General features: G+C 35.1%; 1 protein-coding gene across 1 annotated transcript in view; it reads left to right on the forward strand.

The window, feature by feature from the left end:
- SEMA3C (semaphorin 3C) overlaps window positions 1-25,924 on the forward strand; it is a 203,845-nt gene that overhangs the window by 152,908 nt on the left and 25,013 nt on the right. The window contains exon 12 of the mRNA XM_061165145.1: window positions 2,748-2,970. Within this exon, the coding sequence (XP_061021128.1) occupies window positions 2,748-2,970 (223 nt within the window). The remainder of the gene's footprint in view (window positions 1-2,747; window positions 2,971-25,924) is intronic.

Here is a 25,924-nt window from a genome sequence, read left to right on the forward strand (position 1 = left end):
ATTTGACCACACTAGGTTTATATTCCTGCATAGGAGCAGTCACCTAGAAATAAGTGTTCACTGCCACACTTGAATAAACTGTAATTTTCGTTTATTACTGAGTGTATCACATCTTGCTATTCACCACAGATGCTGTACCCATTTCTATTGATCAGGAAGCTTGATTTGTTGCTTTCCTTTCAATTTGTACCTCTCTAAAGAAGATAGCAGACTGGTTCCAAATAGGAAAAGGAGTACGTCAAGGCTGTATATTGTCACCCTGCTTATTTTACTTATATGCAGAGGACATCATGAGAAATGTTCGGCTGGAAGAAGCACAAGCTGGAATCAAGATTGCCAGGAGAAATATCAATAACCTCAGATATGCAGAGGACACCACCCTCATGGCAGAAAATGAAGAGGAACTAAAAAGCCTCTTGATGAAAGTGAAAAAGGAGAGTGAAAAAGTTGGCTTAAAGCTTAACATTCAGAAAACTAAGATCATCGCATCTGGTCCCATCACTTCATGGCAAATAGATGGGGAGACAGTGGAAACAGCATCAGACTTTAGTTTGGGGGGCTTCAAAATCACTGCAGATGATGATTGCAGCCATGAAATTAAAAGACGCTTACTTCTTGGAAGGAAAGTTATCACCAACCTAGATAGCATATTAAAAAGCAGAGCCATTACTTTGCCAACAAAGGTCCATCTGGTCAAGGCTATGGTTTTTCCAGTGGTCATATATGGATGTGAGAGTTGGACTGTGAAGAAAGCTGAGCGCCGAAGAATTGATGCTTTTGAACTATGGTGTTGGAGAAGACTCTCAAGAGTCCCCTGGACTGCAAGGAGATCCAGCCAGTCCATCCTAAAGGAGATCAGTCCTGGGTGTTCATTGGATGGACTGATGCTGAAGCTGAAGCTCCAATACTTTGGCCACCTCATGCGAAGAGTTGACTCATTGGAAAAGACCCTGATGCTGGGAGGGATTGGGGGCAGGAGGAGAAGGGGACGACAGCGAATGAGATCGCTGGATGGCATCACCGACTCGATGGGCATGAGTTTGAGTAAACTCCAGGAGTTTGTGATGGACAGGGAGGCCTGGCGTGCTGCGATTCATGGGGTCACAAAGAGTCGGACACAACTGAGCTACTGAACTGAAAGAAGATAAATGAAAACTAGAGCAGTAGTGCTTTTCTTTAAAAAATTATATAACCAAGTATTTTTGTTTCTGAAAGTAGAGATATTGACAGTGTTTGATAGGGTTAGACAAATAATGTTTTATGTGTTAAAAAAGATTATATGTTGCTCATATAACTTGACACTTAGCTCCTATTAGTGCAAGTGTTCAAGTTTCAAGCTTCAGCACCTTCCAGCCTGCCCTTGAGTGTGTCCTCAGGTGACTTGTAAATGGAATCCTCTTCTCAGAAATCCTTGTCATGCTAAAACTGCTGAAACTGTCCTGCAGCCATTTTTAGGTCTCATTATTGCTTTCTTTCTGCCTCTTTATACCTGATGCTCAGAATCTTTCCTCTCCTCACCAAAATTAATGCCCCTGTTTCATATAGCTCCTACACCAAAACTGGATAACACATAGAATATTTCACTCATTCAACTACTCTGTCAAATATCTAATATTTATCAGCTTTATTATAGGTCTGAGGGTAAATTAATGAACAAAACATACCCAGTTGAGAATAATTCACAGCTTACCTTCTAGTGGAAGAAACAGACAATAAAGATACAAACAAAAATATATTACACACAGGTATATAGAGCTGTGAAAACAAAAAAAATAAAACAAGCTAAGGAAATAAGAAGGTGGAAATGGTGATGGGGAGCAATTTTTATATGTCGTCACCTTAACGGAAGTTACTTTTGAGCTGTTAACTGAATGAGGCAACAGAGAAAACCATGGAATTGTCTGGAGAAGAGTAATCCAGGTAGGGAACAGCAAGTGCCAAGGTCCTGCATGGGGAGCTGACTTGAGGCTTAGGAAGAGCAAGAACCATGGCCGTGGTAGACACGATGCAGCCCAGACATTCAGTTTATAGCCATGTTTAGTTGTTGGGATTTTGTTCTGAGAGTAGTGGAAGTTACTGGAGTTTTCCAGAGGGAAATTACCAGGTGTATTGACCATATCCAATCCAAGCTCCAACTTCAGAGTCTCTTTGATAGGAAGGGGACCAGATGGAATGAAACTCTTGCGTTAGAGTTCTGATTGAATTTGATAATGATAATCTAATTTATTCTAACCAGTAGCAGCATTAGTGGAGAAGGAAATGCAACTCATTTCAGTATTCTTGCCTGGAGAATTCCATGGACAGAGGAGCATGGTGGGCTACAGTCCACAGGATCGCAAAGAGTCAGACACCACTGAGCAACTGACAGACAGCAGCATTGGATTATATCTGCAAGAGCATTTTTTTTTCCTAGCAACACTGAATCTGGCATGGGATAAGAAATATAAAAGTGAAGGATGAGAAAGGTGATAAGTTATATCATAAACTGAATGACATCAGCTTCACTCTGAAAACAAACAGGACAGGATACATGGACTTAGTCTATTTAAATGATCAAATTATGTATATTGTATGTTTATTTTCTACAGATCGTACTATGTATAATCATGCTGTTTTTTCCTCAATAGGTAGCAAATACACTTACAACAACTTGAGCTTCTAAGTATCTTGAAAAATAGAGGTCTCTCGATTATTATTAACAAAGTTACAATTGTATTAACTTAGTCCTTTTAAAAATATTTTTTTAGTGCCCAGGAGGAGCATTTACACCCAATATGCGAACCACGAAGGAGTTCCCGGATGATGTTGTCACTTTTATTCGGAACCACCCCCTCATGTACAATTCCATCTACCCAATACACAGAAGGCCCTTGATTGTTCGTATAGGCACTGACTATAAGTACACAAAAATAGCTGTGGATCGAGTGAATGCTGCTGACGGTACATACAATGTCCTGTTTCTTGGAACAGGTAAGTATTTTAGCTAAAACTACTCTTACTATGTAGTAAAAGAGCATAGTTGTTGAGGGCATGATATTGAAATCAGAAAAACTCCAGTGTTTGCTTCTGTCTGACTCTTAGGTGTTAAGTGTCCCTGTGTTTCAGTTTCTGCATCTGTAAAATGGAGTTAAAATAAATTACTTTATGGGATTGTTGGGAGGAACCAATGGCTTAATAGTAACATATGTAAAGCACCTTAAACAGTTTGGTGAAATAAGATAATGAAATAAATGAGGGGATGGGAATTTTTAAGCACGAGTGTTCCCTCAGCTAAAACAAATTCTGTGACCTCTTCACAAACACATGGAGCCATCTATGCTTTCCTGCCATCTCTACGACATTTCTTTATCAATTACATCTTTTTTTTACTTTCTAAAAATTTATTTATTTTTTAACTGAAGAATAATTGCTTTATGGAATTTTGTTGTTTTCTGTCAGACATCAACATGAATCAGCCATAGGTATACATTTGTAATATCAACATAATATCAATTACATTATTACAAACTTTATTCTTCCATTTCATCCTCCCCTGAAACCTTGGCTTAGCAAACTTATGCAAGCATATGAAGTCAGGCCTGTATGTTCACCTACCTCTACCTCTGTTGTACTGCTGATTTTGCCAAGGTCTTCAGTCTTCTCATGATAAGAAAGTCCAATATCCTTTAACCATTAAAGTACCTCCATGCCCTTGTATCATTTGATATTGTAGAATCACTCTTTACTTGTTGCTTTAGCCACAGGTCACATAATTTTCCTTTATCTTCAACAGTTCCGTCTCAGTTCCTTCAGTGGTCTGACTTCCATGTCCCCATGAGTGTACATATTTACTGAGGTTCTATCCATAGTCCTCTTCTTTTTACATGTTCCTTGGCCATCTCACTCACTCATTTGGTTTTAATTAGTCTGTGAAAACAAATCCCAAATGTGTATCTCTAGTCCTTGCAATCTCATGAGTTCAGTATTAGTATTTACAATTTATTATTAGGTAACAGAAGTTGTATGACCCATTAATATTTCAAACAGCATGCTTCAAACTCAGTTTATTCACTTATAAGACTGCTTAACCAATGCTTTATCTAGTTCCCCGTGTTTGTATTCATTGCTACACGTTCCTCTCAAGGTTCTGTTTCTCCTTGATGTGTCATTCTCTCTAGAAATATTGCAGTTCTTGGTAAACTCAGTAAATATTTGTCAAGTTGAACTGAAAATCGTAACTATATCCATTGCTTCTAATACAGTGAAATGAATTCATAACTGATTGCAAAAACTAATCTTTGTTTGCTTACAAACTGTGTTTTCAAGAGATGTTTTCTCCATATAAATAACTACAATCTTTTAGCCTTGATTCAGATCATCCACTGTGGAGTTTGCATTTTAAAAAAAAACTTTTTTTCCTGAATTGGTCATTATAGAGTTACACTTGTCCCTAATGTCTCATAGTACTTAGGAAAAAAATGACTGTTTCTTATTTTCGTTTTGAAGCCAATCTTAAAGGTGGGCCCTTTTTCCAGTTTTTTTGAGATATAATTGACATACATCACTGTATAAATTTAAGGTGCACAACTAATGGCTTGACTTACATATATTGTGAAATGATAATTGCAGTAGTTTTAAGTATCCATCATATCATAAAGATACAGTAAAAAGAAAGAAAAAGTATATCTTTCCTTCTGATGAGAACTCTTAGGATTTACTCTCTTAACAACTTTCATATGTATCATACAGGAGTATAACTATAGTGCATCCCATAACTGTACAGGTGTAGATTATGTCCCAAGAACTTATGTATCTTATAACTGGAAGTTTGTACCCTTTGATTGCCTTCATTTAATTCTTCCTCTCTCCACCTCTGGTAATGAATGTGGTTTTTTCATTTTGTTTTTGCTTTTTTCTTCCATATATAAGTGAGAGCTTAGCATAATGCCATCAGGTTCCATCCATGTTGTCACAAATGGCAAAATTTCATTCTTTTTATGGCAGAATAATATTCTGTTGTGTTTTAAAGCACAATTATTTTTATTTTTTTAAAAATCAATTTTGAATGAGATATATGAGTTGCTTTACATTTTGGTGTTGTTAGTTTCTACCGTGTAGCAAAATAACTCAGCCATACATACACATATGTCTACTCCCTTTTGGATTTCTCCTCCATTCAGGTCACCACAGTCAGTACATTAAGTAGAGTTCCCCAGGAAGAATGGGAAATGGAGGTTGAGGCATATACCCTATTGATACTATTTTGTATAAACGACATATCTGTAAACAGACACTTAGGTTGTTTCCATGTCTTGTCTATTGTGAATAATGCCGCAGTGAACATGGAGGTGCAGATATATTCTGCTGTTAGTGCTTTTGTTTCTTAAAGTTGGGCTCTGATGTCACATTCAGATTGTTTTGTCATGAAAGTCTACATAAGATACACAGGTTTCATGGATGGAATTTTCTAGTCTTTAATGTTCATTTAGATAGAAAGCAGTTTTAAGAAAGAAACATGCCTTTGCACAAGTTCTTTGACTTTTCTTACTGTACAAGTATCTGACACCTTTACTCGGACATTTTTATATTGGTATTTAAACACTTGTGTTATTTTCAAAAACGGTATTTAGGCATATGTTTTTAATTGTAGTGGGAAGCTCCACTAATCACTGCTTACAAAGCCACATAAGTCTGTTGAAGATTGTATTCAAATAGGAAAATTCATGCTGAGAAATGCCTCTGCCAAAGCGTCTTTCTGGATAGATGGTAACTCACATAACCATTGAACCTAATCCTCATGGTTATATCAGATCACATTGTAATTTTTTAAAAGTGATTTCAACTTACCTGAAACTCTTACAAACAGTATATTGTTATGAAATATTTCTACCTGAGTAGATCTTGAATTTCTGGTGAAATTTCTTCAAAAGAAAGTTCTCTATGTTGTTTTGCTACTGAAAGTGAATAAAATAGCCTTTTCTGAAATAGAAGTTGGGAGAATCATGGTTCACTATTCCCAGAATTTCTTAACTTTCTGTATCTAAATGTCTTAGGAAGGATTATAGTATGTCTTTTGTGTTGTCAAATCCCCAAGTACCAAACAGTCCTTTAGTTGTTATAAATAAGTAATGATGCTTCAATTATTGCCACAATTAAGCAAGCTTCTCTCATGGCTTCCCTTTTCTCTGGACCTTCATGGAGAATTAAAGGGAATTTGATGAAGATATTGGCTGTCAAAAAGTTGCCATAGGAAAAACTTATGTGACAGGTCATTGGAATGCAAACAGCGTATCTTGTAACTGTATCCACTTTGAATAATAGGAATGATTTGTAATTCACAGAATTGCTATGGTAGTTGTGCAGGCTGAATGCTCAGTAACTGTTACACTTAGTCTATTACAGTTTACTACTCTGGCTGAGGTTGAGAGGCTGGTATTCTGGCCTTCTACTCTTCTAGGACTGCCTCATTATTTTTTGTGTACTGTGAGCTGCCAAAATAAACAAACACATACATACATAGGTACATGTATAAGTCAATAAATGCAATGAAGGGAGGGAGGAAGGGAGGGAGAAAGAAAGAAAATAAATTTTTTCCTGTCATCTTTTATTTCTTAGTTTGCATTATCAACGTCTAGTCTGTGGGTGAGATAGCCCACAGCCTGCTGCAAATATGGTCTATAAGCTAAGAATGATTTGCATTTTTTAATGACTGAAAGAAAAATGGCAAGAAGAATATTACATGAGGAGTGAAAATTGTAAGATTTTTAGATTTCAGTGCCCACAAAAAAGTTTTATTAGAACACAGCCACATCCATTCATTTACATTTGTCTGTGGCTGAGTTTGTGCCACGAAAGAGTTGAGTACTTGCCAAAGAGACCACTCAGCCCATAGAGCCTAAATTATTTGTTATTTGACCTTTAACAGAAAAAGTTTGATGACTTTTGTTTAATAACTGTATAGTTGTACAAAAATTAAGACTTCTGAAAGAAGCTATTGTCTAGGATGTAGCTATAATACAATAATTTATAATGATGCTTTGTATAAAAACATCTTTTTTAATCTCGAGTAAAAAAATGTCTTGTTATATCTATTAAAATTTAAACTAGAAACCATGTTACTTGATTATTTTCCAATTCATTACTGCAACTATGCCCCTAACAAGGAACACAGGTTGAAACAGTGTATTTTAAAGTCAGTGCTTTTTAAAATCTGGTAGTATTATTTGATATTTTGTAGAATTTGGGGTTTGAGGTTTTTTTTTGTTTTTGAGATTAATTTTAATGTTAAGATGATGGGTATTTTTACATTCCTTAGTCTCTTTTTTCAGTCTTTAGGAAAGACTATAAAACAGCAGACAAGCATTCTCGTAGGATTAACATTTCTGTTTTAACTTTTATACCTACTGCTTATATCATGGCTATTTGTTCAAAGTTGACTATAAAGTACAGTGAAGAGATTTGCCTGTTTTCCTTTTGCCTCCAGAGTTATGAAAATAGTTAAGTGTCTGGGTCAAGTTTAGACACATTTGTCAAATGTACATTTTTAGCACTAAATATGAATCAGAATGGCATGTGGTTTTTGATGAAAGAGAGAGTATTCTTGTGAATGGATGTTAGAGGTTTGGGATGATTTAATGCCATTATGATTTTTTAATGTATGGTCGATACATGTAGTGCTTTGCCAAAATTCTCATATAGTAGGTACTGTTTCATGCCTCATACTAGCTTCTGTTTAACTGGATGATTACTAAGTTTGACTGTTGGCTCCAGTAAGCCCTTTGAAAAGGTGGAGATTTGAAGTGTGTGCCACATATGTGACTAAAGCCTTAATATGTTTGCCTTGCAGCATTACAGGATCACTGCTTTTATAGTAACTAACCAGTTCTGACAGTCACATCTTTTGAAATGTACACCTAATGAACTGCAGAACTAGGCATTTTGATTTTCACAGAACTCCCTAAACTAAAAACACCCAAGATGTAAAATTTGATAGCTGGAGCCATGCATTTGACTTCAGAAAAGACGACGATCAGTTGTAAACTGTGCGTGTCAGTCACTCTAAGGATAATGTCTAGACTTCCCCTTTGCTTAGAAGTAAGGAACAAATGCCTTTGTAAGTCACTGGTTTTTAATAACATTGTGGTTCACTGCTTTCCAAAGCAGAATCTAGAAACATCTGAGAGTTTACGAAGGATTCCACAGGGATTGTCACAGTAGGAAATACTAATAGAACAGAGTGGAATGATGACTGAATTGAAAGGGGAAAGATGATAAATTATGGTGTGATGACTGCTTGATCATGTTGAAGAGTAGCAAAGGCAATATGTGAAGAGAAAAATATGCAAGAGAGCTCAGATAGTGATTGTTAATCCAGAGACAAATGTTCTTATTTAAATTTTACTTTAAAAAAACAGTTTACTAAGAATAGATACATGATAATTGCTGAAAATATTTTTCAAAAAGCATAATTCTTTTCCTTTAAGCTACTTGTCAGAGATACATTCTATTAAAGGTAGTGTGAAATCTCACATAATCATTATACAAATTTTGGTGTTGCTAGTTTGCCCGAATTACTCATTTATCTCTTTAATATGCTACTTCTTATGCAAATAAGTACACTTTTTCAAGTTTTTGAACTATTTTATTACTAGTATAGTGATGCTAATTAAGGTTATTTACAATGCTTATCTTTTGCCAGGTATGTTATTGAATCTCATCCAAACCTTGTAGTTACCCTGTGAGTAACTGTGAGAATGTAGACTCCATTGAGAGCAAGGATATTTGTCTGATTTATTCATTGGTACATCCTCAGAATAGCACATTACTCAAAGTTGTTACTCAGTAAATATTCTTTGAATGAATGAGTGAATGAGTTGCACTTATCCTCCACCATGTTTATACTGAAGCTCAGATAACTGAAGATCACATTGATATTGAGTGTATGATACAACCGGAATATAACCTTTTGGTATCTGATTTCATATCATGAGCATTTATCCTCTTCAAGTTAATTTCCTCATCTACTATCACCACTTTATTTACCTTTTGTGAAGCTAGGGTAATTTCATTTTGTTGTTGTTTAGTCACTAGGTCGTGTCACTCTTTTGCAACCCCAGTGGACTGTAGCCCGCCAGGCTCCTCTGTCCATGGGATTTCCCAGGCAAGAATACTGGAGTGGGTAGCCATTCTCCAGGTGATCTTCCCAACCCAGGGATCAAACCCGCATCTTCTGCATTTCAGGTGGATTCTCCTCCTGCTGAGCCACCAGGAAAGCCCCCGTTGTCTCATTTTACTGTGAATTAAATGTTTCCTTCACATATATCAGGAGATACTGCTGATGTGTTGACATTCAACATTAGCTCAGCACTGCTTTGTTAGAGTTACATCACTCACTTTGCCCATCCACACATTGTCACCAAGTGGTACGTGTGAAAGAGATATGTCTTACAATGTAACAGAGAAAACCTGGATTTGTATGTGAATCAACCAGTTAACCTGTGAATCTCGTATCTTTTTATGTCAGTTGCTATATATTTAGGGTTGAAGGAGGTAATATTTTGGGGGGAGAGGAGAGTACTGAAATGGAAGAGTAATCCGTCTCACTTTTTGTTGTATTACTAAATCTTTGTGCATTTTAAAACTTGTGCCTTTTAGCAGATGAGATGGCAGTGATATGCTCTTTATTACTGGTGCTTGTACCATTTATTCACTAATATAAAACATCTGCAAGCAAACCTGTATCCTGTATGTTGCCTTCATTTTAACCCTCACTCTTTCATGAATGTAAGAAAATTTTCTAACCCAAAGATATTAACTTACAAAGTCTTTTGTCTGTGTTTTAATAAGAAATAATCACACTATGTTCTTGCTCCTGATGCACTGCCAAGTTTCCCTGAAGCAGACTTAGCAGACTTTGCCCCTTGGAGAAACTCTCATAGCCCGTTCCTCAGCCTGGCCAGCCCTCTCTATGTGACTACCTAAGGAGGTAGATAACCAGGTGTCAGTTGTGGGGGTGGTCTTTGCTGAAAGTCAGTTTTGTTTTGTTTTGTTTTTAAGTTTTATGGAACTGAGAAATGTTTTCAAATTGTTGAAAATGAGAAGAGATTTAGTTTAGAATATGAAGTGTAGTGTGAATTGAACCAAAAAGGTTTGAAAGTGGATTTTCTGAGGTGAGTCTATGTTATTAGAGTCATAAATGTTTTCCTTAATTGTATGTGTATTTTCTCTTTCACTAATGTGGTGAGCACAATAATAGTCCCCCAAAGATTGTATCCTAATCCGTGGGAACTGCCATCTCTGCTCAGGGTCCCACAAAGCCACAAAGTGTAAACCAGACTGCATTCCTTTCTGGAGTTCAAAATCTTTTCTAAACTCAGACAGTATTTGGAAAAATTAAGTTCCTTCCTGATGCTGGGATGAGGTACTGCCTTTCCCTGCCATTGTCCATTCAAAAAGCTCCTGTTTGTTCCTTCTGTCTGCTAAAACAGAGTCTCATACAATGTAGCCTAATCATGGGATTGGCATACTATCGATTTAGCATTATTCTGTGGTTTTAGAAGCAAGTCACACATCTACTGTATTCAAGGGGAGAAGTTATACAAAGGGGTGACTTAGTAAGGCTCTTCTTAGAGAAGGTCAGTCACTTCCCAAGTACATTTATGTAGCTCCCTTTGGCATTGGTAGAGAGGATATATTACAGACAGAGAAAAAAGGCTGGTTAGGAGACTTGGTTTTTTATAGGCAAGAAATGATGAGCGCCTAAATTAAAACAGGTGCTAGAAGTCAGAGATTGAGAGGGATTATCAGGAGATATTTAGGAAGAGGCAAGGACCTGATAATAACTAACTTGATTTGGGCAGAGTAGGCAGATGAAAAAAAAGTGCCTAGGGTGTTTTGTAAATGTATGGTCTGTCACAAGGATGAAAAGAAGTACCATTCATTGAACAAGGGAATATAGAATCAGCAATCAGATTTGGAAAGTAGTGGAAAGATTTGGAAAGTAGTGTGCCCATTCCTTTTGATGGGCACACCTGCCCTTTCCTATGACCTGTTATGATTATAAGTTGAATTTACCACCTAAAATACATTATCTCATTAAATCTCATAGCAACCAAATGAGAGAGAATCATTATCCCCATTTTAGAACTGTGTAAACTGAGGCTTTGATAATTAAATGTCTAGCTTATGGTTGTGAAGCTGTTAGAAACAGTAACTAAATTCCAACCCAGTTCTGTCTCCCACTGAGTTAGAGATTCTGTGGACTGCTCAGATGGATAAGTCCAAGAGGGTGTTGTTGTGGATACACTTCAGCAGAGAGGGCTGTGCTAGAGATGCAGATACAGAAGTCATTAGCAATATAGGTGTTAGCGGAATCCTTGACAGTTCTTGAGGTCACTCTAGGAACTATGCAGATAAGGATTTAACTCTGGGGAGCTCATTTAAAGGGCAGGAAAATTAAAGATTATCTACTAAGAAAATGGAGAAAAAGTGATCATAAGGTAACAGGAAAATAAGACTTAGTATCATGGTGACCTCGAGAAAAGAGAATAGCAGGCAGGAAAAAAAGCCATGGCCAAGATCATCAGATGTGACAGTTATGTCCGAGTGCCCTTGTACTGTGTTCCTTTCCTCATTAGCCTGTCTTCTTGAAGACCAGTGAAGCTTGAGAGGAGAATAACCATTTCAGTATAAAGAGTGGGTTGTGAACAGGAGGAAGTAAGAATGGGTTAGCATGAGCAAGTGCACTGAGAGATGGCTAAATGAAGAGGGAAACCTCCTCTTTTTACCTGAGCACCCAAAAACATAGGCAAATGTTCCAGGCCAGCTTCTCTATGTGCTTTAGTCTTTGCAAACTATTGTAGAAATGCCCATCTTATGGCAAAACTGGGCAGAAAATAAACTAATTAATAAGGACCATAAAATCCATTAATCTCAGATGAGTAATTCTTTCCGCAAATTTTAAAGGATTGAAATAGAAAGAGTTAGCTCCTTGCATCATTGGAAATTTAGTTGTTCATCCTGTATCGGTTCTATAAAACCTTGCATATGACATATATCTCCATGGAAGTCCATTTATTTTAAATTAATACTGTAAATAAAACATTCATAATACAATACAACAAAGGATACTGAAATGTAATTTGTACATTTTGGTAATTTACACAATCCTAAGACATTAATGTTAGTGATTCCTGAGACTCTATTTGAGTATTCTTTTTAACTGTGTCACCAGGAAATAATTATGATAAGCCATATGTTAATGGAATATCACTTGGTCTAATATTGGTTTTTTTTTCTAAATCATTATAGGGAAAATTAGCTTCTAGAACCAGAACATATTATACTGTAACTTATTAAGCACATTTTGCTACATCAGATATATCATTAATAGATATTTTGCATGAGGACAGAAACTTTAGTTGAAAAAATAATCAAATCAAAAAATTTAAATGGCACACTTTGCTGTATTCTATTTTTTGGTAAGTCTCAGCTAAACCAAAGCTTATAATTTAGTCACTCCTTATAAAATTGTCAGTTCAGTAAAATCATTGGCCTTAAAAGTTTGCCCTAGAAATCTACTTCTCCATTAACTTATCTAAATATGTAACTCCCAAAGCTTTCCACAGCAGTAATGGATGAAAAGCATGTGTAAAATCCTAGCTCCTACACATCCTAGCTCCTATACATGGTAGTGTGAAATGGGAAATTAAAATTCCCAAAGATATTCCTACAGTAACCAATTCCAATTATGTTTGGGATTTCCCCTAAACTTTGTTGCAAACAGAATAATTTCTTAGACTAGGCTAAGGATTAGGGAACATGCTTTAACTTCAAAAGACCTATGTTTCAATCCTGCTGTGTACCATCTACCAGTTTTATGACTGGGAGCAAATTAAATAACATCTCTAAGCCTGCTTTTCTTAATTGCACTACTTTATGGATGTATTTTAAAGATTAAATGAGATGATATTTACAAAACTTGGAGTGTACTGCCTAGCAATTGGTAAGCATTTAACAGGTACATATATATATGTATTTATACAGCAGATATATATATATATTAATTGACATCAATCATACTATCTATGAATATAAATATACATATATATTTGTGAATACACAGGTATTTTTGAATTCTGTTGCAAATTCTGATGCTATTAACTAGAATAAGCAGTGAACAAAATGCACAAATGTCTCTTTAAAGTTTATATTTTTTGTGGGAGGAAACAGGCTATGAATAATATGTACATAATTATTTTACAGCATTACTTAAATTTGAGTACACTGTATTAAGAAAAGCAGAAAGGAAGCAAAACCTTTAATGACAGATCATAGATGAATCTGCCTGGTATAAAAGAACAGTAGGTAATTTATGTAACAGAAAAAGACTCACAATAAGGAAGGACAATTTCAGAACACTGAGAATAAAAGTATACTCTTTGTAAAGTTTATAAGGAAGGTTTCTATGGGATTTTGCCTTTGATCTTGAACAACCTTGTCAGATTTGTAAAGCAAATAGTATATCCACATTTTATAGAAAAACACAAAGGATTACAGGAGGCAGGTTTGTTCAAGTTTACACCATTTTCAGGTTTAAGACTAGAATAAGGATAAACGACACTATTGCAGGTTTGGGGAAACAGGTATATGTTCTTTTCAGTAGTAGTGTGGAGATTGCCATTAACTGGGCTGTTAATGAGCAATGTTTATCTACTCCTGAAAGCTAACTGCAAAAAGAGAACCGTCATAGAGCACAGTTACGCTTGTACTAAGCATTCAGCATATGGTAAAACAGTACTGATTTGCTGTATTCTTTCTAATGCAAATGACGTTAGGCAGATTCAATAGCAGTGTCCTGAATTGTATAGTAGCTTTAGTAGGTCTAATTTTAAATACTTACATTCTACTTTATCTTTTTTAGTAATAACCAGAACATTATTTCAATCTATAGCTTGACTTAATTACATCTCTTAAATTATTTTTTTTATTGCTTGAGCTAAATGTTAATTTTTTAATCAAGAAAATAATAGGTGAACAAAAAGAAAAAGGAAGAAAAATCAATCCTAATATGAAACTAAATGTATTTCAGTGTTCAGAAGTATGTGAATAGGAAAAGGTAATATTCACATATGTTAATATATTAGGTAAAATGGCTTGCAGAACCTTGGATCACAGTGAAATCCATAGTACTATTGCTACAATGAAACATAGAAATCCTCAAACCAAGTATAACATATACAGGTTATAAGTAGCCTTAGGTAAGTGCAGGTCAGATTTTGTGACTAAAGTAGTTCAAGGTAGGACAGATTTTACCATCAAAGCAATTAAAAAAAAAAAAAAAAACTTTTGAAATTTAGAGCTGCAGAAAAAAGATTATAAGACCACATTAAAAATACAGCATAACCCCCTACTTACATAGCAGGATTATAATATAAATTTTTTTTTTACTCTGTAAGATATCACAAATATCTCTGCTTGGCATATTTGGGGAAGAAGGGAGGGGTATTTTATTTTAGTATCATGATTCTCAGAAATATTGTTATTTACATTTTCTTACAGATTTATTGGATCACAAAATTGGAAAACACAATTGTAGACTGATTTTACATGTGGTTTGACCAGGGCCCCAACTTCTTTTTTTGGAGTTTTTGGCTCTATCCTCCTTAGCTGGGGGCAGGGTTAAGCTTTGTTCTTAGGTCAACTTTCTCATTTTTTCAAATGTCTGCAGAAATTCCAAAACATATCTACAGACCAATCAACTCTTATGGATAGAGGTCATATTGGATTCTCTTTAATCTTCCTATGAACCTGTGTTTCTATTTTTTATTATTTCCATTCATAGTAAAAGACATCCTTTAGCATTTCTTCAAATGTAGGGAGTCTGCAGGCAAAAAAAATCCAACCTTTCATTTATCTAAAAATGATTGATTTCATCTTATTTTTTAAAGAAAATTTTCACTGGATATAAAATTATGGGTTAACTTTTTTCTTTCAGTAATTAAAAAATGATTATTTCATTATGTTATGGTTCCATTGTTTGTAATAAAAAGTCAACAATTATGTTTTCATTATACAATGCCTTTTTTCTCTGGCTGCTTTCAGAGATTTCTTTCTGTAAATTTTCTTTTCAGCAATTTAAATATGATGTGACTTTTATATCTGTGTAGCTAAGATCTCATGGAATTCCTTGATCTACAACATATTATTCTTCATTAAATTTGGGAAAATTTTAGCCATTATTGTTTCATTTAGCTTTTTATTCCGTATTCTTCCCTTGTTCTCCTTTCAGAACTCTAATTACATGTACCTAAGACCATTTGATGATGTCAGCCATTCCCAAAAGACTGTTTTAATTTTTTTCTCTATGTTCTTGCAACTGGACAATTTATATTGACCTGGCTTCAAGTTCACTGACTTTCTTCTCCAAACTGCTATTGAGTCTATAAAATTGATATTTTATTTTAGCTGTCATAATTAAGTTCTAAAATATCCATTTGACTTTTTATAGTTTTTCTTGAAAAACTCTTTGCTGAGTTTTTCAGTAAAAAAAACTCATTGCTGAGTTTTTCCATATTTTTTCATTTATTAAGACCATATCTTCTTTTCATTCCTGTTTTGCTTTTACTTTTTTAAACATAGTTATAATAATCTATAATAGCTACTTTAAAGTTGTTACTTACTAAGTTCAACATCTTGGATAATTTTAACTTCTTTTTCTTCCTGAAGACCATCCCCTGATTCATCCATTTTTTTTCTCTTCCTCTCTCTCTCTTCATGTACAATACTTTTTGTTGTTCTTCATCCTGGACACTGTAGGATGTAGAACCTTGGCTTTAGGTTCAAGCATTCAGTTATCAGCTGATCACCTTGAATTTGTTAAGACTTAATTTACTCTCTGTTCAAATTCTAGTGCTCAAGTAAGTCACTCTAATTTAGCAGGACGCAAACTCCAAATTCTCTCCCTTGTATGTGTTTTCAGATCTTGGTTACAAGTAGTGTCAGGACAGACCTAAAGTATGTCTTAACTCTAGAACGTGGCACTTATTCTTATAGCATCAGCCTTTTTGTGTCACCTGAATACCAGAAGTTCTAACAAGGTGTCAGTGTGATCTGTATACTCTGATAGAGCCAGAACTACAGTTTAACCCAGCATTGCTTTTCTCCAGAGCTGCTGCACCTATAATTTGTCCATTCCATACTCCTAATAGAAGCTGCAAGCCATTAAGCCTTGGGAGTGTCATCCTGCAAATATATAGTCCAGGAATCAGCCATAGGCCCATAGGAGATTTCCATGTGGCCTTCTGGAGCCGCTTTTCTGGTCAGCTTCCTCTCTTGATGCTGTGTGCCACAGAATTAGTTTACTTCCGCTGTCCGAAATTCTCATACTCGCCTTCTCATCTCAGCGGGATGGCTCTGCTCTACTTGGACACCTGCTTTCTGCACCTCTGTTGAAAAATTGTTCCCAGGTAGAAGGTGGGATAATCATGAAGACGACCTTGTGAATTTTTTCTTCTTTTAGTCTTTTGCTGTCTGTTATTCATTAGCTAGAAAGTATTACCTCTATAATTCATCCAGTTTTAATCATTATTTCTTGCAAGAAGGATATTCTAGTCATTGCCTCGTGATCAACCACCATATTGCCCTCCAGAAAGATTTTTCAAAATGCTTTTCTACCAAAAGTTATGAAAATACTTGCTTATATCCATACCAGCTCTAGGTTTAATATTATTTTAATATTTGGAGATTAAGTAATTTTTTTAAATATCATGTATATAGATATATGTACTTTTTCATATATGTATACTTTCATATACATAATATATGTATATATACTTTGATTTCCAAAATATCTGAAACTTTTTATTATAATTTCACCTGGGAACTCTCCCAGAGTATTTAAGTATATTCCAAATAAGTCATTAATTTTATATATTCATAGAAAATGTGTTATTTTAGCTGAAATTAGGCAGAAAAAAATAAAAAATCAATAGATATTTGAAAATTAATTTGGCAGCGTTTCTGGCAATTTAGAAAGCTACCAAAAAATGAAATATGTTAGAAAGAATTACATTGTTCATCTTCTGTGATTTTCAAGTGTTTGAGCAGATATATATTTATTTTTTAAAGCTTATTTAAAATTAGCACTTCTAAAAATGATAAATCTGTGATCTGACATGGAAATAAACATCTAAATTTTTTTGAAACTGTCTAATTTTTTGAGTGAGGTGGACTGAATACCAGCCACACTTTGAGAAACTATTTGTGAAATAGGACCTGATTTCTAAAAGAGCATGAGTGGTAGGTGCTTGGGAGTCAAATGAAGTTATGGTATCAACAAATAAACTTGAAAGTCACTGAATACTATATTTTCTTCACAATGCAGAAGAGTATTCGAACAATTCTGAAAGGTTCTGGAGTCAAGAGTAAAGAAACCTATTTAACTTAGATTAATCTAATACTAAGGATTTCCCAGGTGGTGCAGTGGTAAAGAATCGGCCTGTCAGTGCAGGAGACGCAAGAGACACCGGTTCCATCCCTGGGTCAGAAAGATCTCCTGGAGTAGGAAATGACAACCCACTCCGGTATTCTTACCTGGAAAATTCCATGGACAGTGGAACCCCGTGGGCTGCAGCCTGTGGGGTCGCAGAGTCCGGCACCACTGAGCATGGTGCACACCATTGCTATCCAAGTTTAACTCTGCAAACTTTATCACACTCTGGGAGATGCAAGATAGAGAACATTTATTGATTCTGTCTCTCCAAGGACTTCCCTTCAAATAAAGATATTTCAAATGCCTTTGATGACTAAGTAGGGCTCTAACTACCCAAGGGGGTGAAGCTGCATGTGTCACCATCACAGCATTTAAATTACCTATTGAGTGAGAAAAGCTCTGCTAAATGTGAGAAAATGTGCTAGATGACCTAGGTTAGGAATATATATATATATATGTAGTAAATTGGTGGTGTACATGAATAGAATCACCACAGCTTAAAGATGTATCACTAAACTCCTAATAGAAATTTTATAAACTTATGATCCAACTTTATTCTCATTTTAAAAATACTATTAATACTATAAATACCAAAAATACTATTTTAAAAATACTATTTAAAAAATACTATTAAAAGCACGTAGCAGCAATTTGATAACCTAATTGGAAAAAGGAATCTTTTATGAATCTATACTGTAACTAATATGAACTAAAGCAGACAATTGGTAAGATCTAATTTAGAGATTAACAATGCAAAATTTCTCATCATCATATTATCTATAGATATTTCATTTACTAAACCGAGCTTTTGCAGTTCTTTTTTGGGGGGAGCTTTAAAATATATTTCTTAAATTCAGTATACAAATGGATGCAGGAAACTATAAATAAAATAAAAGAAGTATTTATCAAATACAGCAATTTTTATCTTTAATAATAATAATTTTAATTAATAAATACTAGAATTGATTTCCCAGCAGTAATTTACCTCTGAAGTCATGCAGAGGGCTACTTGACATTTAGGGATGCTGTGGTGAAGATTGAGAAAAAGGAGGAAAGAATTAATTATGTGACTTTGGAGTTTATATGTTTGTCTTTACTAAATTGAATGAGGTCCCTCCTTACCTGGTACAAACTGCTAGTAATTATGAACACCTAGAATCAGATTGGCTATGTCATTTGTAGGGTCTGGTACAACATGAAAATTCAGGGCTCCTTATTTAAAATTATTAAGAATTTCAAGGAGGTGATAACAGAGCATTGAACTAAGTATGAATCCTTCTGACCACAAAAATATGTGTGACCGAACAAGTCTAACACCCATAAAACCAACCCTGATTGGAATATTTTTATAGAATAATAACCAGGTATACGAAACTGACGAAATCTGATTAAGGAGGCAGAGTTCTTCTAAATCCCCAGGCAACCAGAAGCCCAGTGGCAGGCATACAGTTTGGCACAACAATTTCTAGGGAAACCTCTAAGGACTAGTTTAGATGAGACTCGGTAGATAGATACACATAGGACTGTTCAGATAACCTGCTGATAATGAGTTTTTTTATACTATGCTATAAATACAAGCTATTCTCTTATCTGGAGACTGTGGTGAATTTTAAAGATAATATTGCTATCATCTCTTGCACTAGAAAGAGAAAAAAAAACCTAGATGGTATACAATATATAATGCAGGAAATAAGTTTATAATACAGGAAAGAAATTTGTCTGGGAAATTTTCTTAAAAGGTTCAATGAAATAAAAGAAAATTAAGAGCACTAATATGAGTTGATGGGTCTACTGTGGTATCTTTGTATATAAGTTTATATTATGCAGCTCTCCTATGTGTTGCTTGATTCATGTCAAGTGCTTTATTGTTTTCAAGGCATGCCTATTATGTATAATCTCATAGGTAAGACAGTTGGTCTTCAGAAAAAGTTGTAACTCCAATAACGTAAAAAGTTTAGTTAGTGGTCGAGCTAAAAATATCTTGCACTTATTGAGGGTATACTATGGACTAGACATCGTACTAAGCAGTTTCCATGTAGTATTCATTTAGATTTATTATAACTTTTTCAACAGAGAGTGACTTTGTTTACACTTTACTTAAACTAGTTAAAAATAGTAAATTTTTGTGTGTTCAACTGGTAAATGTAGGAGGCAGCCTCAGATATAGCTGAATTTGTGCTGAAGTGATGTTTTCAGAAATTTATCTCACCAACTTTCAGCTCTGCCTTCCTCTTTATTGTCTGTTCTCAGATGTAGTCTGTGCATGTGGTAGCAGGAATGACCTCCACATTTACAAGCCTTTAATGGTCTGATCTCATATAGAAAGAGGCTCCCACCTATCTAATTCCCAAGAAGGGCTAAGCCTTGACTTGTTTCTATGCCCACTCCTGCATGAATCATAGGGGCAAAGAGATGTTCTAATTGCGCAGGCCTAAGTCATGGCATCTCCCTGGGGCTGAGAGATACTCCACTCGTTAACCGTGTAGATGGAGGATGAGAGAGGTCTTGTTTCCAAAAGTTGTCTCAGGGTGCTATTTCCAAGAAAGGGAAAGTGATTCTGGGTAGACCATAGTAAGAGATACCCATTACAAAAGTTATCATTGTAATTTATATTTACACACAAGCAAACTGAGACTTAAGGAGAAAAGAAAGATACTCTGCTTCACTGTAACTATTTTGCAGGCATGATGCTTTTCCCGAGGAAATATAAGGTATTGTATGTCCCAATCCTTCAGAACAATAAAAGAAATTTATTTTGTGTGTGTTCAAGGAATGACTCACTACCTCCAGAAGGAAGATGTTTGTTAACTGTATTATCATCTTCAAGCTAATAGATTCAGAGATGACTTTATGTAGACATAAGTAATTGGGAATTTTATAGACATTCTGGAATGCATATTTTCTAAATGACTAACATTTAGTGGGAACCCACTATTAAAGAATCGTTTTTTAAAAAAGGAAGTTTTAGACATTGAGCTCTTGAGATATCAGTAATTTTTTTCTTAAACCGATGAGTAAAAATGGGTGGAAAACAACCTAAATCCATTTATTTACTTAGTAGTGAATGATTTAGCCCAAGGATACTTCAAAAGTATTTTCTGTATATGGAACTGAGGTTTTGTGAATAAGTTTGGAAAAGAAACCAGAACGGTCTACCATACATTTTGAGAGAAATTATCCAATTAACCTGGGCCAGCTTAGAGAGTAGGTATGGGAAATTTCATGTATTTTGGCTCCTTCTTGGTTCCACAACTGATTGAAATGACAAATTAGCAGTTGACAGCTGATATGTCCACCAAGCAATGGTTTACAGGGTGCCTTCATTATGACTACATTGAACCAAATTAAATCTGTCTCTTGAAAATCTGAACTGGAGACTGTAGGAGTCAGGTAGTTTGTAAAAGGAGCAGAAATACAAACACATCTAGAGTGGAGCTTGTCAATGTGTGCACACTGGAGTTGAGATCTCTGTTTCTGAGACTACAAATACTAGAGATCCTGACCAGTCACCTAAGTTTGTTGGTCAACTAGAATAATTACTGCTGTGTCTTTTAAACAGTCCCATCTCAGCAAGGTCTGCATAGTGGTGAAACAACTGAATAGTCATGTAGAATTCTAAGCATCACAGTTTAAATAGGATAACCCCAAACTGCAGGGTGTTCAGAGAATGGCAGGTAAAAAGATCTGATTTTTTAATTTGAAAAAGACATACTTGAACATAGTGCTCATGCTTAGACCAGAGAAACAGAGTGTGGAGGGTATAAAGATATACTCAGAGAGATCTGAGAAAGGGATTGAGTGTTGTATATTCTTGGCAGCTGTAGAAGGCAAGCAGATTCTTTACAGTCTGAGCCACCAGTCTGCCTGCAGAAAAAAGGCCAATGAATAAAACAGACAGGGGTAGAGCTATTTACACTCAACTAATGAAGAAATTTTCCAACCTTTTGCTGACATGTGAGAACTGATCTTGGATGATAAAATTGTAGTGGTATGATATTTTAGGCAAGATTTCATTGGATAATTAGATATTCTTCAATTTAAAGAAAGTATTATTGTCCAGTTTTATAAAAACTTTCTTTTTTAGAAAACTAGGCTAAATGTCAGAGCTGGACTTACCATAAACTTTAGAGTTCCTCATTTGCAGCTGGCTTCCCTGGTGGCTGAGAAGGTAAAGAATCTGCCTCCAATTCAAGAGGCATGGGTTCTATCCCTGGGTCAGGAAGATCCCCTAGAGAAGGGAATGTCAACCCACTCCAGTATTCTTGCCTGGGAAGTCCCATGAACAGAGGAGCCTGGCAGGCTACAGTTCATGGGTTCGCAAATAGTCAGACAGGACTGAGTGACTAACACTTTCACTTTTAAGTGTTTGGGAAAAATCCAAACAACTTTCTTTTTGTGTTTATGTATTATTTTACTTAAAATATTCCCCCTATTATAAAAGTTCAAAGTCTCATAAAATCTGAATTGTTAATAGTGATGATGCTCACAGGATTTAAAACTATTCCATTCATATTTGAATCCACAAATTTGAATGACTATTCTAATTTATGTATATGAAAGCTTTATTATGTAGAATGAGAACAAATGTATTCATTTGTGACACACAGATGAAAAAGGAACCAGTATAATGAACTCTGGATGTATGCTACCTCATAAAGTGTCAATTCAAGTATAAATATGAAATAGTACAGGAATTAAAATGCATACTTATTTTCTTGGAACAATGTATTTTTATCATAGATCCAGGCACACAGTAGGCATCCATTAAATATTTGTTTCTCTATGGGGATCTTGCATTTCTATGATTTTTTTTACACTTAATTTTGCAGTAGAAACTGATAATTAATATTTAAATTAACTGATTTTTTTTGTAAGAATTTCAGACAAATTGATGTTTTACTAGGTAGAAAATATATTTTTATCTTTTAATAGTCTCTCAAGGGAGATCTACTCACATTAACAAAAAACAAAAAAGAACTAAAATAGGAAAGCAAACAATAAATAAAAGTAATGTTCTACCTTTCATCACAAATGAGTCAAAAGTAAGTTTTTGCTTCTTTTTATTAGCCCACTTTTGTAGCTGTTCATTGTGCTATATTTTGTAAATGGCTGGAATAAAATATGTTTGTTATAGGTTTTTTTCAGAAGAAATGATTATTTCTGTAAAATAATGTTCTCATACCCTGGAGAAGGGGATGGCTACCCACTCCAGTATTCTTGCCTGGAGAATTCCATGGCCAGAGAAGCCTGGCAGGTTACAGTCCAAGGGGTTGCAATGAGTTGGACACAACTGAGCAACTGATACACACACACAGTTAATTAAAACATTAGGTAAAAAAAGTAGTCAGTTCTCTCATTTGAGAATACTTAATAAAATTATTTTCAAAGCTGATAGTTTTGGCTTTAATCAAGATTCCCTTTCATGCAGCTTTATTTGGGATTGTGCTCAGTTTTCACTCATAGTTTCTGCTGTCTCCACTCAAGAAGTGGTCATTGCTGTCATGTAGGATGACACTGATCCTTGCAAGCTTCAGCCGGAAACCATAAAACTCTGTTGTGACTTAAAAAATAGAAAAGAAGTATAATCTTTATGATAACATGACCTAAAACAAAGATAGTTTTAACCCTAATCTTTCACCTACCCACTCACACAGACATCACATACACACACAGAATACCACACAAATCCTTTCCTAGATGTTATAATTTCGAGGCTTTAATTTTAGGGTTTTTGGTGCATTCTATTCCCATAGAAGTTTACACTGTTCTTTGTGACTAATTGTTAATAGAAACTAGGGAACACCTCCAAGCGCCTTCATCTATTTTCAGTTGTGGTGTGTCTCTGAACCATATGCCTAAATGTTTTTCCACTTCCAGTTTATATCTGCATTAATTATCTTCCAAGAAAGTAGTACAAATTGGTACAGAACTAATTCTAAAGAAGTTAATTGATGAAACAGAGAAAATTTCAGGTTTCTTAATTATATCTAGAGCCTACAAATCTTTAGGATTTTTACGTATTTTTAAGTATGGCTTAAGAAGTGAATTTTGTATTACAGAGTGTAGTTTGGAAACTTTAACAGTTAGGTGTTTAAACTTTGTATCCTTGCAAAGTTCCAAGGATTGTTTGGACAAAATCTCTAAGTCTTTTCTGTTTAAACATCATTATTATTATTTAGTAGGTTTTAATTTTTTAGTTGGTAAAATCTTAGTTTACTTTTTATTAATAATTATTTTATTGTACAGTTAGATTCATAAAATAGAGATTATAAATAATAAGTGGAATTTTTATGTCAGAGTAATGCTTAGCTATGTAATTGCACAGCTTGAGATGTGAGGTTTGGGACTTGTGGTATTGGTTTAAATTTTTCTTTTAAGTGAAAGTCACTCAGTCAAGTCTGACTCTGCAACCCCATGGACTATACAGTCCATGGAATTCTCCGACAAGAATACCGGAGTGGATAGCCTTTTCCTTCTCCAGGGGATCTTCCCAACCCAGGGATCAAACCCAGGCCTCCCGCATTGCAGGTGGATTTTTTACCACTGAGCCACAACGGGAGTTCATCACTAATAGATTCCTAGTTGTTAAGTCCTGTATGACTCAGTTCAAGTATCTCTTCTTAGTGACATTTCTCAACAGAATTAAAAGATACTTTAGTTCTGCTGATGATAATGCACCTGTCAAAATTACAAATTCACAGTTACATGCTCATACTTTAAGAGAGTGATGACTTGATATTCACAAAGCAACTCATTAGTTATTTTAACAGGAACATATTTTGGTGAGGAAATATATTTTCTACTTTCTCAAAGCACTCACAAATTTACTTTAACCTCACATTACTAAGTTACAACTAGTTTTTTTAAAACCTAAAATTTAAGTGATTGGTAGAATAACATAATTATATGTTTAGAAAATGCTTATATTACATATGAAATTTTCTTAACTAAATTTTTTGACATGAGTAACGTTTCTGTATATATTACATTTACTTAGACATCTTCGTTTTGGCAGTCTCTAATTGAGAAATACAAGTACTTTTTTTAAGATTTAATAACTTATTTATTCTTGGCTGCACCGGGTCTTAACTGATGCACTGGCGCTTTCTCAAGTAGTGGCAAGCCGGGGTTACCTTTTGTTGCAGTGCTCAGGCCTCTCATTGCAATGGCTTCTCTTGTTGTGGAGCAGGACCTCTAAGGTGTGTGGGTGTCAGTAGTTGCCTCAGTAGTTGTGGCCTGAGGGCTTAGTTGCTCCCTGGCATGTGGGATCTTCCTGGACCAGGGATCAAACCTGTGTTGTCTACAGTCGCAGGCAGATTCTTAACCTCTAGACCACCAAGGAAGCCCCAAATACAAGTACCTTTTTATTTACTTAAGTTTATTTGACCCATCTAATTTGAAACTTTCACTATACTTTAAATATTCTAAAGAAACATGCCCAACTGAAAACGATAATTGTGAAAATCATAGAATTGTTCTACGAATCAGTTCACTCACTGAGTCATGTCTGACTCTTTGCGACCCCCTGGACTGCCCCACGCCAGGCTTCCCTATCCATCACCAGCTCCCGGAGCTTGCCCAGGCTCATGTCCATCAAGTCAGTGATGCCATCTAACCGTCTCATCCTCTGTCGTTCTCTTCTCCTCACACCTTCAATCTTTCCCAGCATCAGGGTCTTTTCCGATGAATCAGTTCTTCAGTTCAGGTGGCCACAGTATTGGAGCTTCAGTTTTAGCATCAGTCCTTCCAATTAATATTCAGGACTGATTTCCTTTGGGATTGCCTGGTTGGATCTCCTTGTAGTCCAAGGGACTCTCAAGAGTCTTCTCCAACACCACAGTTCAAAAACATCAATTCTTCGGCGCTCAGCTTTCTTTATGGTCCAAATCTCACATCCATACATGACTACTGGAAAAACCATAGCTTTGACTAGACAGACTTTTTTCAGCAAAGTAATGTCTCTGCTTTTTAATGTGCTGTCTAAGTTTGTCCTAGCTTTTGGTGCCACATCTGAAATAAAGCCACAGCTATGTTTCTGCTTTGAAAATTATTTTGAATTGTGAATGAAACATTTTACTGTCTAAACTCTCTGCAGCTACAGATCGAATGCCAATTTCTAGTACTAGTGATTTACAATACAATTATAAAAATTCATTCATAATTTTTCTATGATAACATTTTTAGATAGTAATTTTTTCCCATAATCAAATCATTATATGTCAATGTTAACAGAAATATGAGACTGTCACTTTATAATGTTGGTTAGGAGGAGTGATATTCTTAAGGGCCAAACTTAAAGTTAAGACTATTTCAAGAATACATACTTGGTTCAGAAACAGAACTTTTGACTTCATAAAACATTTGGACATTCTTTTCCTCTCTCATAGTTAAATGGCTTTACTGCATATGTGCAAAATGTAATAAAATGTTCCTATTAATTACTTTTGAATTAAT

This window comes from Dama dama, chromosome 18 (assembly GCF_033118175.1).
Source record: "Dama dama isolate Ldn47 chromosome 18, ASM3311817v1, whole genome shotgun sequence".
Lineage (NCBI taxonomy): Eukaryota > Metazoa > Chordata > Mammalia > Artiodactyla > Cervidae > Dama > Dama dama.